At 43.0% G+C, this 17,133-nt stretch overlaps 1 protein-coding gene across 4 annotated transcripts in view; it reads right to left on the bottom strand.

Moving 5' to 3' along the window:
• Positions 1–17,133, bottom strand: part of C2cd3 (C2 domain containing 3 centriole elongation regulator) — a 104,951-nt gene that overhangs the window by 15,629 nt on the left and 72,189 nt on the right. For 3 of the 4 annotated variants that reach the window (XM_052157584.1, XM_052157592.1, XM_052157601.1), the window contains exons 25-30: positions 16,164–16,302; positions 14,275–14,339; positions 11,551–11,756; positions 10,843–10,976; positions 5,610–5,771; positions 2,725–2,945 (exon numbers count right to left, since the gene is read on the bottom strand). In XM_052157584.1, coding sequence (XP_052013544.1) covers positions 2,725–2,945; positions 5,610–5,771; positions 10,843–10,976; positions 11,551–11,756; positions 14,275–14,339; positions 16,164–16,302 — 927 coding nt within the window. Of the gene's footprint in view, position 1; positions 280–2,724; positions 2,946–5,609; positions 5,772–10,842; positions 10,977–11,550; positions 11,757–14,274; positions 14,340–16,163; positions 16,303–17,133 lie in introns of those variants that run through there. The other variant, XM_052157609.1, reaches the window with a different exon arrangement.

Below are 17,133 nucleotides of genomic sequence, written 5' to 3' on the forward strand. Positions count from 1 at the left end.
GATATCACTCTTACTATAAGGCAGGGCTGCAGACCACTCAGCTTCCCAAGTATCCTTGTGATCGGACATTAAATGAACCTCACGATAGTTAATTCACCCAGGAGTCAGTGAAACTATGTTCACAGCAGTACAATTTCTAGTACTTTATTCTAATGTTAGAGGACTGCAATCTAATCTATTTGTGGTTGTGGAGACACCTGTGGAAGTGCTCATGCTCAGATCTCTCGGGAGCTGGGTCCTGACGGGCATGCTCACGCCGCCATTTACTTCAGTAATCACCTATATTAAAACCAAAACGAGAAGCCACTCATTCACCTATTCAATGACAGTTATTAAAACTATCTATTTTACTTCGAAAATAAAAGCAAGGAAATCTTATTAAGGTATAACAAAAGGAAAGAATGGGGCAGTGGGGCTTCGGAAAGAACATGGGCATTGTTCCTATAGTTGTGGTCATGAGCAAACTGCCCCCTCTGAGCCTGTTTTTCTTTCATATGTGACCAATACCACAGTCACTCCACAGGCTTGACTGAGAGAGGCGGCATACCCTGCATGGTGCACGTGCAGGCACTTAAGGAGAAGGTACTAATCAACTCTATTTTTGGGTGAAATGAGGATAGATACATTAATGAACAAGTTGGCATAATAGTTCACGCCTTCAGTTTTAGTGATTCTGAAAGCTGAGGCAAGAGAATCACTTCATGAGTTTGGAACTAGCCTGGGCAACGCAACAAAACAAAGGCATAGTAAATAACACGTCTGCATGATTATTTAGAGAAAGTGTCAGAAACTAGTGACGAATTTGATTTCAGGGCTAAGGGCTATCACTTCTCATTGACAGAGGGGTAACTAACAGGAGGGCCTTGTTTAGTACAGCTGTGGTGTTCAGACATCAGGAGAGTGTTCCTATGTGAGAGTGTGTCTGTAAGCAGAACAGGCCAGGCAGACTTACGTGGCCCTGGTCTTTTGGTCTTAACTATCTTGGAACAATTCTCTTTTTATAAGCCCGTTTATCTCAATGCTTCTTGCCCATTGCATCTCTAGGAAGCCTGCCCAGATGGACCAGCAGTGAAAGCTCCACTATGTGGCCACGCCCATGAGATGCACATGAGAACACACTACTGTGCACAGCTGTTCCCCTATCAGCTTGTGAGTCTCTGGCAAGGTCCACATGTCTGCCAGCAAAGGCTCACCACACAGATGCAGGCTGCAGGGGGCCTCACCGGTGACCCCCTCATACCCTCCCCCTCATAAGAGCCTCTTCAGAACAGTGTCCTGAAGCACGATGAACAGAGGGCAGACTTCTGTTACGTTTCAACTGTTTCCCTGAGTAATCAGTTCTTATTCTGTTATTTCCTTGCTAAGAACTCCCTTAGCTTTCTCCCTCTCTTTCTTTCTGAGGTACTAGGTAGGGTGTAACTTAGGGGCATACACATGTTTGGCCACTGGGTTGAATCCATATTTTCTTTCTGGGTAAGCATTAAATCCAATTTGACTTTAAGGCCAGTTTTAATCCTTCTCTTACTACAGCTCTATAAGGGGGTCCTCCTATTAGTAGTCACGTATATCCTGATAAAGCCCCTCTCTTTTTTTCTCAACATAATGTTTGTATTGATTATTTGGGAATTTCACATCATGTACCCCAATCACATTCACTTCCCAGTTCTCCCAGGCTGCCTACCCTCGAGACTTCCCCACATCAAAAAGAAGGAAAAACAAAAACCAAAAAACGAGTCCAATTTGTGTTGCCTGTATACTCACTGGAGCACGGTCAAACTCCGGTGGACAGTCCCTTAAAGAAAACTGAGTCCTTCCTCACCCTCAGCCCCGCCAGAAACCATCAATTGGGGAGAGCTACACTCCAGTATCCTTATCATAGTTTTAAAGAGTTCTCTGTGATGGAAGCCTCGCTTTTGATTCATCTTCATGGTTTCTTTCTTGGGAGAAATTTCTTTGGCTCACTACAGAGTATAAGTTTATGATGGCAGAGACAACCAACTGCCTGGCCTAGCTGAGGTGGTGATGGATATGTAGTGAGTAAGTGGAGGTCCACTACAGAGCAAACACAGATGACTTTCTGGACAAGTAGGGTTTTAGCCTCCTGTACCACCAACATGTAAGCAAAGTGAGCATGGCTCTAAGGGACTTTTTGGAAAGGTAAACTATATATAGAGCCATCCTGAATCTTCTGCAGTGCTTTTTAAGTGTGCACTTTGTTCTGGATATGTGGCCACACACCTGTTATCCAGCATTTGGAAGGACAATGCAGGAAGATTACTGTGAATCTGAGGCCACCTGAACTACAGTGAGGCCCTGCCTCAAAGTCAGCTAATCAAGAAAGCAAGCAAGCAAAAACAAACCCCTGAGCATTCTGGACTCTGGGATTAGAGTTTCAAGGAGCCATCATCTAACCCAGCCTGTTGCTTTTGGTTACGGGAAATCCCAAGAAAGGAATGCACAGGCCAAGTGTCAATAGCAAGGCGATGTCAGAAACTAGGCACCTGAGAGGCTCCCTGTCTCTCAGCCCAGGCTCTTCCATTGTCCCATGCTCCTGTCCACACCACTGTCCTTTCCATTAAAGGAAGATGGCAAAGAAAAAAATAAGATGTGAAACCTGTTGTCTGTCTCCGTCATGGAGGCCTATCTGAGGGTAGACATTCAGCAGGCCTTTGACCTGGCATCTACTGCCCAAAGCTGACGAGCAGAAGCAGCTCTGAGCCGTACCTGAGATTAAGGAGCTGACTTGTAACACCAGATTGCTGGATTTCTCCAGGATGCACTGGCTCTCGGGGTCTTGGTGGCTGGCTCCTGTGCCCACAGGGTCCCTCTGGCTCTCCTGGCTCTGTGAGACAGCAGGGGAGCTCTGGGAGGTGAAGGGCACGAAAGGCTTGCTGAGCTTCTGGCTGAAGTACTTCTGGATCTCATCCAGCTCACTCAGATTCTTCCTGGGGAAAGGGGAGGGTGACAGGTCATTCACAGCCATTACAAGAATCGTCATGTGACACTTGAGCAGGGCTGTATACTGCTCCCTCAACTTAGTACTGAAAAGACCTACTCTCCTCTTCAACCTGTCACTTACCCTTCACCCTGCCACTGCCAGAGCCAACTTTGTTCCCTCTGTCTGACTCATTCTTCTGATATCTAGCAACGTTCTCAGAAGGAACCATCTTTTTGCTAGGGTATTTATTTCATTTTTTCAAAGACAAGGTCCTAGAATTTGCTAGTCCTGCCTCAGCTGAGAGACCAAGCAAGCGTGACTTGTCACAGGTGGCACACAGCCATCCTTCTTAGTCGCCTGACCCCTGCTACCTCTCAGCTGCTCCTGACCCTGCCGAGCCAGCCTTCCACGACACCCCAGGGCGGCTCCGACTCCATCTCAGATTCTCCTGTTTCTCAATCACTGCACCTGCTGATTTCCATGCACTGTGACTCAGGGATAACTTCCTACACCCACCATACCCACTCATCATAGTGCTTAGCACAAAACAAATGACTATGGAATGAACGAGTAACATTAAAAAACAAACAAACTCATTTTCTTCTCACCACTTTCCAATAAGGAATCATACCAACCTTCATTTGTATAGCATTTTGTTTTCAAAACACTACCTTGGTAATTCTCAGCTAGACACTTGAAATCAGTAATTATTACTTTTTCTTGGTGAAGGTTCATTCATTCATTTATTCATTCATTCATTCAATGTATGTGAGCACACTGTAGCTGTCTTCAGACACACCGGAAGAGGGCATTGGATCCCATTACAGATGGTTGTAAGCCGCCATGTGGTTACTGGGAATTGAACTTAGGACTTCTGGAAGAGCAGTCAGTGCTCTTAATCCCTGAGCCATCTCTCCAGCCTTAGTAATTATTACTTTACAAATAAAGACTTTCAGGCTCTGAGGATTTTAGTGGTTTGTCTAGGTAAGAAGTAGCATATGGCTATCCTGACTCTGGGACTGCAGGTCTCAGGCTTTGCTGCAACACTAGACAGGCTCTGTCCCACCCTGGTCCATTCCTGCTCATTCTCCTGCAGCTCATCAAAGTGGAGTCAAGCTGCTCTCTGCTCTCTCGTCTTTGCATTCATCCTTTAAGGTTGCTGTTCATAGCTTTCTTTTTAAAGTCTACTATTTGAAATCCCTGGGCTACCCACCTACCTCCTAAATTCCTTTACTCTCAGCTCTAGCACATGACCTTGGTCGTGTCAGTTTTTTCATTACTTGGCATTCCATCCACTGTCTCTAGCTAGGCCACAAGAGCCTGGGAACAGATACTCGAGGAGGCACATCTGCTGCCTTGAACATGCTCATGAGGATTGCCACAGCTGGCTGAGTCAGACCCAAATGACAGTGCACATCCTTGTTCTATCCCTAGAGGATTCGTCTATCAGATGGTGGAGGTGTCCAGCACATCATTTACATGGCTACGCCCAGAACAGGCGAGGAAACGCAAGCAGAGGTCCACTTGGCACAGCTTTAGAAAACCTGCAAACCCAGGAGTTCTCTTGGTGGCTCTGGCGCAGAATGAGGGCACACACACTTGCTGACAACACATTGTGCTTCTTCACTAGTGACATATGCAAGTCTATCAATACTTGTGCTACAGGTCACACATGGGTCTCCAGTCTATTCAGGGCCTTTCATGAGCTAACTTCTGAAGAACTGCTCTGTTCTCTGCACTTAAATTTTTATTTAGTGTGTGTGTGTGTGTGTGTGTGTGCTGAGGACAACTTTAGGGAGTTGTCTCTCTCCTGTTGCAGTATGAGTTCCTGGCACTGAACTCAGGATGTGAGGCCTGTGTGCAGGAGCCTCTACTTGCTAAGGGATCTTGGGGGCCTACCCCTTCTATCTTTTGTTCAACTTTCTCGGACTGTATAGTCAGTATTTTCCTAGTCTTGACATACTCTATGCCTCAAGGATTTGGAGATGTTCTTACTGCACAGAATTGCCTTCACATTTATTAGCTTTTTTTTTTTTAAAGCCCACACGTGCTGTTTTAACTCCATGTCTACGTTTCTGGATTTCTCATTCTTCTGTCTGCTTTTGCATAGGAAGTGCAGCAGTCACTACCCTGTACTGTCATTATCTGGCCATGGCTATCTCCTGCACTGGGGCTGGCAGGGTTAGAGGTTAAACCTATTTAACTGTAAAATCAAGTCCTTTCCACTGCACCAGATTTCTTACGTGATACCCTAGAGCTGACAGTATGTTTCAATTCTCACAGTGAGTCTTTGATAACTAGACCAACACACGACAGGATAGTAGAATAAGGATGTGGTTGTGAAGATAAGGCCATGGCCAGGAATGAGGTTTTCTAAGTTGTAACAATGTGATGCTTTGTAGATGTGAGGGTAGCTATCGTTAAGTTCTGGTGAACAGGCTTAAGTCCCTGGGTTTACAGGTTGATCAATACCAGAGTCTTTTGAAGGAATATAGGGTACCAACTGATAGATTCATCCATGAGAAAGTCAACACTAATGCACGAGACCCCATTCCATATAACCTTCCAGAGAAGGGACAATTAACAGGAACGATACTCCATGTTGTCATTGCTCATTCACCTGTGCCACATACAATGGTTCCCCGTGTCTCTTCTCACTCCAAGTCCTCACCTGAGAGAAGTCAGGATGGAGGTGTGGGAGGATGAAGGCACCGTGGCCACTTTCTCATCACTTGTCAAGACTGCCTCTCCGTGCTGTAGGGACTCGTGAAAGCGGCGGATATTCTGCACATGCTCTTCATGGCGAGCGGCCTGGCTTCTTATGGTACCATTTCTGTCACAGGGAAATCGGGAGTGAAGTCAATTCCTAACCAAGGAGAGAACTCTCAGTGTGATAACTGAGTCATTTTTTTGAAACGATACTGCAGACCTGTCCCACCACCACTGCAACCAGTTCTGGCTTGCTTAGCTCTTGCTTGGATCACACAGGTCTTTCTTCTTTTCTTTCTTTTCTCTCTCTCTCTCTCTCTCCTCCCTCCCTCCTCCCTCTCTCTCTCTCTCTCTCCTCTCTCTCTCTCTCTCTCTCTCTCTCTCTCTCTCCCTCCCTTTCTTCCTTTAAAGATTTATTTATGTAAATACACTGTAGCTGTCTTCAGACACACCAGAAGAGGGCATCGGATCTCATTGTGGATGGTTGTGAGCCACCATGTGGTTGCTGGGATTGAACTCAGGACCTCCAAAAGAACAGTCAGTGCTCTTAACCGCTGAGTCATCTCTCCAGCGCCCCCACAGGTTTCTTAAATAAACTCACTTTCAGTCCTACCCACTCCACACTTCCTTCTAGTCTCCACATTTGGGCAGGAGTACTTTCCTAATACACACCACATGTGGAGCCTTCCTGAAGGATTCAACAGAGATTAATCTATTCACCATTACCATTCCTTTCTAGCTCTGCCTTTTTTAATTTATAGAACAACCTCTAATTCCTAAGCATGGTATTCAAGAATGTGACCACAACGGCCTTTCTTTTCTCTTTTACTAAGGCAGCCTAATTGAGGTGTAATTCATACAGCATTCAGTTAGCCCAATTAAAATATATAATCTGGTGATTTTAGTATATTCAGTTATCTACTTTTTTTTCAAAAATCAGTTTTAGAACATTTTATTACCCCTAAAACCAAACTCTACACCCATTAATTAGCAATCACTTCCATTTCTTATCGAAATTCACAAGCTGAGGCAACTACTCATTTATTTCCTTTCTGTCTATTCTTATTTCATATGAATGGAATCACACACACACTTCTCTTTTATGTCGTTATATATATATATATATATATATATATATATATATATATGTATATGTATATATATAACAGTACCTTATTTCCTTTATAATTATTCATTTGTATTCAGAATTTTACAAAGTATTTGTGTGTGTGCATGAGTGTGTGTGTGTGTGTGTGTGTGAGCACACTTTGAGTGTGGAGACTAGAAGAGGGTGTCTGATCCCTTGAAGCTGGAGTTAGCAGCAGCTGTAAGCCACAGGCTGTGGATACTCAGGAGGAAGAGCTCTGTCCTCTGGAAGAGCAGCAGTTCCCCTTAACGGCTCACACATTTCTCCAGCCCCTATATTTAAACTTTTAAAGAACTACTAAACAGTTTTGCAAAGTACTTAGACAACGTTACCATCTCTCCCCATTCTTCCTTCCTAGCACTTTTGATACTGCCTTTGTTTCTTTTTTCTTTTTTTTCCTTTTTCCAGTTACTGCAGTGGGTATGAAACTGCACCTCATTTTGGTTTGATTTGCAGTTTTCATCATCATTTGTATATCTTCTTTGGAGAATTGTCTATCCAGCTACTTTGTTTTAAAATTGTATTATTTAAGCCCCTCTACCAGTGTTGGGGGATCAAACCTAGACAGACAAGTGCTTCTAATAGAAACACAACAGATGGGATATTTGCTTCATATTATTGCCAGAGTTCTATTTATGGTTTAGTCATATATTAGATCTAGGTTTTGAAGTTTTTCTTCTATGAGTTTCCTTTTTACTTTCTATTTTTAGATTTTCTTCAAAAATTATTTTTATTTTATTTTATTGTGTGTGTGTGTGTGTGTAAGTATGTTGTGTGTGGTGCCTTGGAGGCCAGAGGATGACAATGGATACTGAGGACTTGGAGTTATAAGTTGCTATGAGCCCTAAGATGGTGTGTGTTGGCAGGTGAACTTGGGTCCCCAGGAGTCGCTCCCACCTGCTGAGCCATCTTCCCAGCCCCTTCCCTTTCCTGATGACATCACTCACAACATTCAAGTCTTTACTTCTGGTCAATCAGTTTTTCTTTTGCTGCTTGTGCCTTTGTTGACATATTTAGGGAATCAATAATTCACAAAAATTTACACCAATTACACACTTTCTTTGAAGAGTTTCTTGTTTTGCTACTATGTTAACTCCAATCTGGGGCTGTTTTGTGTATGGCACTAGGAGGGGCCTGAATTCAGCCTGCACTGGGGTGTCAAGCTGCTGAAGCTCCATTCGAAGCCTGTTCTTTCCTCAGTGAACTCCTGGAACCCCTGCTAAAATTCAGTTGACATACTTTACCTTTGGAATATTCACTTTATTTCATTGATCTGTATTTCTAGCCTGTGCTGTGCTTTTGATTACTGTAGCATTGTGGAATTGGGAACTTTGTTCTTTTAAAAGTTTGTTTTGTTTGCATTTCTTGAATTTCCATATGCATTTGAGAATTGGTTTATTCATTTCTAGAAAGAAACCATCAGGGATTTTGATATTATGTTGAACCTACAAAAGAATTTTGGAAGTACTATAATCTTAAAAATGTTAAATTCATGAATCCATGAACATGGGATTAGATTATTACTGTCTGTGAGCTCAGCTGGCTTCAGCTCTCGGTGTATGCCAAGTTGCTCAGACTCACAGAGACTTGCCTGCCTCTGCCCTTCTAGTTCTGGGATTAAGGCATGAGCACCAGGCCTGGCCTGGGTCATCATTTTTAATAGTACAAAGGAGTTCCTACGTAGGAATGTTTAAGAACCACTGTTTTACTATGATGTAACCAAACAGACAAAACATCATATTTAAGTTGCACAATCTGATGAGTTCTGACATTAAGTCTTAATGTAAGAAATCTGATGATTTCTACATTAAGAAAAGTTTCACACGGTAATATTCAATCCCCCTTCAACCTTCTTCCTTCTGAGACTCCTTCCGCCTCCCGCTAGGCCTCCACTAATTTGCTTTCTGCCACTATAGATCAGTATGCATTTTCCAGAATTTTGTATAAATGGAATTTTCACACTGCACTCTTTTATTCTAACTTTTATTTCTCAGCATAACGATTTTGAGATTCAGCTTTTATCTTTACAATATATTTCTTTTTGTGCTACATTCTGTTTTATGATCATGCCACAATCCGGCCATCTGCTTACCTAGCTGATGGCTATCTGAGTTGTTTAGTTTTCAGTTATAACAGACAAAAAAAAAAAATGTAGAAAAAGGCTGCTCTAGGCATTTGCTGTGTATTATTAGGAATTAAACCTCTTGTTTAAGATTGCTGTGAAAACAACCAGCTGACATATACAAAGTGTACCAAAATGAGTTTATTTCTACTTTTGTTTACTTTTGCTAACAATCCTTGAGCTGATCTATTGCTTTCATTGAGTAAATAAGAAAGCTGAGCCCTAGGACACAGATTCAATTTCTAGCACCCACATGGTGGCTCACAGCCGTCTGTCTATAACTCTTGTTCCAGGGGATCCCACACCCCTCCTCTGGACTCCAAGGGCATAAACACCGTGTGACATACATACAGGCAAAACATCCACACATATTTACATAAAGTAAATAAAATGAAAAAAGAAACAAAGTAATTAGCATAAATCATCTGCTAGTCCAGGCTACAGCTAGGCTAGGACTCAATCCTCAAACACAGTCCATGCCCTGTCCCTGGAGGAATGCAGGCTCAGAAACAACTGAAGGAGGTTAGGGAGGGACTAGAGCCCAACCTAGAATGGATGGTTGGATCAGAATAAGGACATAGCTGGCATAGCCTTTCTGAAGTAACTAGGGCATTTTTATGTGGATAGAAAGCAAATCACTAAATTCTTAGCTTTAAAATTACTAAATACTGGACACTTAGAAACAAACCTAAAACCCTCAGCGTTATTGACTGGCTATGGTCAAAGCAAGGCTTGGAGCCTAGAATGTTGAATGTTGAGACACAGAGCTAGACAGAGGATTATCTGCCACATGGTGACCAAGGAAACACTACGAAGCACTAAAACACACACTCGGGCAAGCAGCGTGGAGAGTCTGTTTCTGAATAAGGGCCCACTTAGTAAAGGCCACTGCAGGAGCAGCTGCCTGGAGTGATCCTCCTTCTGTTTCAGACAGGGCTTAGCTCTGCAGTCCTGGCTGGCCTGGAGTTCCCTATGGAGACCAGGCTGGTCTTGAACTCAGAAATCTACTGCCTCTGCCCCTTGTGTGCTTAGATTAAAAGCGTGTGCCCCATGAGAGACTATTTTTTTTTTTTTTTGTCTCTTTGCTGAGGTGTGAGAAAGCAGTGACACCAAGGCCTGAAAGGAAGTGAGGGAGAAACAGTGATCTTACTTTGGACCCTGCCCTCTAACAGGATGGGGCAAACTCGTGCAGAAACCCATATGTGCTGCTCATGGCTAGCTTAGTGCATGGCATGGACCAATCATGTATGTGGCTTTGGATTTTTTAAATCTATTTTAATTTTTTTAGGCAGGGTCTCATGTAGTCTAGGTTGCTTCTGAACTCACAATGTAAGACAGGATGGCTTGGTCTTCTGATCCTCCTGCCTCCACAACCCTAGAGCTGGGATCTCAGGTGTGCAACACCACTGCTGTTTACACAGTGCTAAGGACTCTCAGGCCCTGCACACACACACTACCAACTGAGCTACAGCTCTGTTTTTGTTTTTATTTTTTTCGAGGCAGGGTTTCTCTGTGTAGCCCTGGGTGTCCTGGAACTCACTCTGTGGACCAGGCTGGCTTCAAACTCAGAAATCCACCTGCCTCTGCCTCCCATGTGCTGGGAATAAAGGCGGGTGCCACCATTGCCCAGCACAGCCCTGGTTTTTAAACAAAACCTGACATGTAGCTTTTTTCTTTGTGGGGTGGGGATGGATGGAGATGATATAATTTTCATAAAAGGCTAAAGGGATCTCAGGACAAGAGAGAAGTGTTTCTTCGTTGAATGGCAGTAAAAATATTCTAATTCATATTTTACAAAGTTGTTTTCAGAAATCTGTGTGTGAATTTTTCCCTGTCTCTAGTTTCTTCCTCTAATGAAGGAAAGAGAAGTGACAGGAGAGTCCGCATGCGTCTTTTCTTTGACCTCCTCTCTCCCACAAACATTACCTTGCAGGAGAGGAGAAATCCTCCTCCTTTGAAGAAGTGTGAACAAGCTGTCCTTGGATGTGCCTTGCAATGGGACCAGGGAATGCATCACATATAGTAGAGGCAGGGAAGGAAAGGGGGCTGAACAACGGGATCTGGAGCAGCAATGAGAAAAATGGTGCACTGGTTACCACTAAGCCGTTCAGAACAGAGCTGTACATAAATGTCAGGACTGTCATGAGCAATATGCACTGCCTATTAAACGTAATAATCATAGGCACTGATATTATTTCACCACCGAGCCCTCAGACTGCCTTTAAGTTGCTTTTCTTATATTTATGTTCTTATTCTTTCAGGTCCTAGGCTGGACAGGATTTTCTATTGTCACATCAGGATAACTACCAGACCCGATGAGGAGGCTTCTTACAAAGGGACCACTGAACTCTTGGTCACTTCCTCATGTACTCACTCATTTATTAATATCCACTGACTCCATGCTGTGCCAGGCAAACACAAATGAGACCTATTACGGCAATACAGTTCCCCTCTCTGGACATTCTGAAAACTTTCCTTTCTTTTACCAACTCCCCTCATCCCCCACCCCAAGCCAGGAGGCTGTTGTATGTATGAAACATGGGCTATAAGCTCAAGGTGCCAAAGAGTATCGTCAAAGTACAAAGGATCGTCTTATAGGAGAACCCTTAACTAGGTGTGGACAAGGAAACCTACCAGTGATCCTGGAGTCTCTATCCCACGTCTTGCTTGTCTTTCTTCTTTTAGGTGCACTAGGCTCTCCATAGGTGAAACAGCAACTTTGATCTGCCCCTGGCACTCTCCACTGAAGTCTGTAATATTGTACCAGCCACAGATGAACTGAAAGCCTGACAGGAGTGGGGAGAGGTCCACCGAGGCAAAGCCAACCACCCTCTCTTCATCTGTGGGAGAAGAGAAGAGAAGAGCTGGGTAGTGTGGCTGGGTGTGTCCTCCTGTTGAGGTGAGAGGCTGCAAATGGAGAAGCTGTTTTATGTGACTAGAGCCGCCGAACAAGACTGGCAATGAGGCCAGGAGCCAGAACCTGTCACACAGTCATTTTCTGAGCTGTGGTTAACTGGGACGCCATTTCCTTTTTTAAGAGTTTTCATGTATCCCAGGCTGCTCTTGAACTTGCTATGTAGTCAAGGGTGACCTTGAACTTCTGATCTTGCTACCTCTTATCTCCTGAGTTTAGGATACAGGTATGTGCTGGAATACAGCTGTGTCACCATGCTATATTTATGTGCACTGGGGACTGAACCCAGGACTTCATACATGTTCAGCAAGCATTCTACACACTGAGCTACATCTCAGCCCCATGTTTTGGTGTGTCAGAGACTCCTGGAAGAGGTGTGCTTTGTATTCTTGATATAAATAACTAGAAAAAATTCCAAACCCATATACTACTTTCCATAGACTTAGTGTGTCTCCATGATTTTTCTCAGGGGTTTGTGTGTGCATGCAGGCACGCACATGAGGGGTATTCTTGAAATTATGAAATTAAAAAAAAATTTATATTTCCTTATTTATAGTTGCCTGTATCTCTCACATTTTCAAAGACATACATACGTATCATAGTTAATTAAGAACCGACTAAGTCAGCTATAAAAGAAAGACAACCCCTTGGAATACTGTTTGCTGTCCCTTTGATCCAGCTTTAGCTCAGGTATGGTCCAGGAAGCCACTTCGATATCCTAAGTTTGCATGCGCTGTATTTGTCCAAGCATGCTATCCTGCATTTCTTGTGTCTTCCATAGCTGTGAGGGCCACCTGTCCTCTTTTACTTTCGTGTCCCTGTCACTTAGAACAGTGCCTGGCAGGGTAGGAAATCACTACTTGCTGAACACAGAAAGAGGTACTCTGGATGCCCCCGTAGACTATCTGCTGGGTCTGCGTGGCAGGCCTTAGTGGGGAGAGCTACTTCCACGTGCTGAAGACACTTACTGGGCCTTAGCTGTCTGGTTTAGGTATACCCTCACCTCCATTTATAACAAGAGCTTACAGGGCCCTCCAGAGCTGGATTTACAGGCACGATTTAATGAGGCAGAATTTACTATGCTGTGTGAAGATAGGGTGTCCTGGTCATCTTATTCATCTGCGACATCCAACCTTAATTGCATAGGGAAGAATACACAGCAATAGCTCTATAGTCAGTCAGAACTGTGTTCAAATCCTGACTCTAGCAATGTGTGCGTCAGCACTCCCTCCCCTGTGTGGAAGTGTTAGGCCAGAGATCGAGGCTCGAGCTGCTCAATGACTTTCCACCTTGCTCCTTGAGACAGGATCTCTCCAAACCTGGAGCTCTCCAATTTGGCTGGGCTGGCAGGGCCACACCATCCCCTCCTCTCCAGTGCTATGAGCCGCTTCTCTGTAGGGGCTGGGGATCCAAACTAGCTTCTCATGCTTGCATAGCACTTTTGTGACTAAGCCATGTCCCACTTATATTTATAAAGGCAGACTATATTTTTATCTTGCAGGATTAGAGATGTTTGTTATGCTTATATATAGAATATTGCCATTCACTACACAGGTACAAGAGAATCATCAGCACATGTACTGTCTGGACTTTATTTACATTTCTGTAAACCTCAGGACGGATGCACTGCTGTTATCCCTACTCTACAGACATGACAAGTCAAGTCACTGTCCAAGATCACACTGCAACATTAAGAGGAGAACTGATGTTTGTATGAGTCTGGCTTCAGAATCAATGCCCCTAGCAATACTCTTTTTATTTTCTTGACATTTTACAAGTTATATTTATTTATGTTTTGAGGGTGGGGATGCATGCATGTGCCACACCTTGCATGTGGAGAACAGGCAGAGCACAACTGTGGGAACTGGGTCTCTTCTTCCACCATGTGGGTTGTCAGTTTTATGGCAACTTTACCCACTGAGCCGTCTATCTCATCACCCTGGGTTATGCCTCTGGAGAGGTGGTAATCCCAGCACTTGGGAGCTGGACTCAAGAGAGCAGTGAGTTCAAGAGCAGACCAGATTACAGTGAGACCTTGCTTCAAGACAATCAAAAGACCCATAGTAAAGGTAGGTTCAAGGACCATGATATCAGCATTTCCTCTTAGGGAAGCTTTTAAAAGAAGGAAGGAGAAGCTGTCAGCCTCTGGCCTCTATACCTCTAAGCCAGAACCAACAGAAGGCCTAACATCATATGATGTGGAGGAAACTGTACATTGTAGTCTGTTGGACATAATCCTGTGGTCATCAATAGTCAAAGACAGATACAATCAGAAAGGCTCAGATGTAACTGGATTCCTACATTAAGCACGTAGTCCAAAAAAGAAAAAGTTCCAAACATTAAAATTTCACAAGAGAATAATGTAGTATTCTGTATGGCTCTCCTCTAGCAGACACCATGGCTTTGCTTAGCTGGAAAAGAAAACCACAGACTAGGGCTCATACCTCCTTTATGCCACACCTTGAAGACCAGGGTTTGATGTGGGTCCAGAAGCAGCTCTTTTGATAACCTGTTAGAAAAGAACACCAGTAACCATGAGTTAGCTATAGGAACCGTCTACAATCAGAATGTAGACCTGCAGATGAAATGTTTTCATTAGACGTTCTCAAGGAGACACAAAGAATATTAGAAGAAGCAAAGAAAACTTTGCAAGAAGAAATCAGTGCCTTAGAATCCAGAGTGTCATTCATTTAGTGGGTGTGAGAAGATTCGACAGATTGATACGATGCAAAATTTGGCCACAACATAAACCCTTATAATACTTAAAAAGCTTGTTTAATAAACCTGAATATAAATGATTTCATTTCATCAAATGATGAGAAGGAAAAAACCTCTTACATTCAATGGAAAACAGCACCCCCCACCTTGGTGTGTGTGTGTGTGTGGGTGTGCTTTAGACAGTCTTACTATGTGTCTATGGCTGGTCTAAGACTTGCTGTGTATACCAGCTGACCTCAAATGCAGAGTTATGCCTGCCTCCGCTTCCTGACTGCTAGGATTAAAGGGATATACTATGCATGAGGACTGGCAACTTTACATTTTAAAAGCCAGTATTTTATATAATGATTACATCAACCTGAGCTTTATGTCTGTTATTAAAATTGGTTAAGCAATCTTCAAAAAAACCTCATCTAATTTAGATTTTTACAGTGACCTATAAGATCATATCCATCTTAAGATAAAGAATCAGATGTTCGGAGATACCAGGTAACTTAGTGATTCACATATCTAGTATGTCAGGGATGTGTCTGGATGCAGAGTTTCTCTGGTTACACAAACCAGGTTCCTTCCTCTGCACTAAAGAAAGGTCTTTTCCTTTACTGCGATTAACTCTCTGCCACCCATGTCCCTGACTTCTTCATCTACATAATTTATGTATACAACTTTCTTTATTTAGTCAAGGAGTTTTATTTATGAAGCACACTCTGACTTCCAGGTTGGCCTACATAATCTTTTTTCCCCAGAGCCTTCTTACTACCAGCATCCGACTTACTTCTTTTCCAGCACTGCCACACTTGAGGATAATCTATTTTTTATTTCATTTTTTTCCGAGACAGGGTTTCTCTGTATAGCCGTGGCTGTCCTGGAACTTACTCTGTAGACCAGGCTGGCCTCGAACTCAGAAATCCACCTGCCTCTGCCTCCCAAGTGCTGGGACTAAAGGTGTGTGCCACCACTGTCTGGTTGAGCATAACCTCTAATGTTTGTGGTTCTTCCCAGGGATGATTGCAACTTAATGGTAGACAAAATTTTACTCATCTTCGTTCCCAGTGTATCCAACAGAGCAAAACATATGTCTGTCTCTCACTATTTTTTTGAGCAATAATTAGAACTAAAAACTTCGGTAACAAGTTAAGCAAGCTAGCTTAGCAAGTAAAAGCACTTTCCACCAAGCTTGACAACTCAACTTGTTCCTGGTAACCACTGGGGAGGACTGAACCAACTCTCACAATTTGTCCTATGACCTCCACACACTTGCCATGGTATACGTATGAGTGCCTGAGCTTGTGTACAGACACACACACACACACACACACACACACAGGCACACACACACATACACAGAGGCACACACACATACAGGGGCACACACACATACACACACACACACACACACACACACACACACACACACACACACACACAAATGTGATAAACCTTTTAAGTACTGGTAGCCATGAATTAAAAAACACTGGGATTAAATAACTTCATAAAGATGGTGCTTTGTAGTTCAGCTCAAAAATTATTATATCTATTATATTTTTGGCTCTGAGGTGGTCTCCTGGGACAAGAGCTGATTCTAAACAGGTGGTAAACATCAAAAAATACAAACCTTGACTGCTGGTGAAAATTCCAGATGGGGGAATCGGTGTTTTCAACCACATGGGTGTAGACAGGAGATGGCTCAGTGGCTGTGGCAAAGGACACACAGCAACTGGGTACAGATACTTTCCGATCTGTCAAGGGGCTCCCTGAAAGAAAACACAGTGGGGGGGGGTTGTATTTTAGGGCAGAAAATTCTAAACTATCTACTTGGGACCACTTTTTATCTGAAGAAATTTATATGCGACTTGGGTGGGAAGGTATATCCATTTAAAACATCCACAGAAATCAACATTTACTCAGAGCAAACTATAAAAATTCATTTAAAAATAAAATTTAAAAAACACATAAATTTACTGTCTATAAAAGATAAAAGCAGTTTGTATACTAGTGAGACAGAGGTGCTTATTTTTACATAAAGAATTAAATCTTGGTTGAATATTTGATACTGCAGGATGTGGTTAATTTAGTCTGATTTTGCATAGATATATACACTCTATAAAATGGCAGAAATATGTAGGGCCATTTCAGAAAAATGTTGGAAATTCTGTCCTAATTCCAAGCTAAAACTCATAGAAAGATTCTTCCTTCTTTCCTTCCTTTTCTCCTTTACAATTCAGCAATTAAGAAAACAAGCCATAGGCAGGCAGATTTCTGAGTTCAAGGACAGCCTGGTCTACAAAGTGAGTTCCAGGACAGCCAGGGCTACAGAGAAACCTGTCTTGGGGGGAAAAAAAAGCCAAATATTCTACTAAAATGTAGAGATAATATTTTGATACATGCTGAGGAACAATGATGAGAAAATATTAAAAGTTTGTTTTTCTCAATTAAATTGTTGGGTGTCGTAGCTCAGGCCTTTAAATCTCAGCACATGGGAGGGAGACAGAGGCAGGTGGGTTTCTGTGAGTTCAAGGCCAGCCAAGGTTACATAGTGAGAACCTATCTCAAAATTAACAACCTAGAAAACTTTGTATAGACAT

Source organism: Apodemus sylvaticus, chromosome 1 (genome assembly GCF_947179515.1).
Source record: "Apodemus sylvaticus chromosome 1, mApoSyl1.1, whole genome shotgun sequence".
Classification (NCBI taxonomy): domain Eukaryota; kingdom Metazoa; phylum Chordata; class Mammalia; order Rodentia; family Muridae; genus Apodemus; species Apodemus sylvaticus.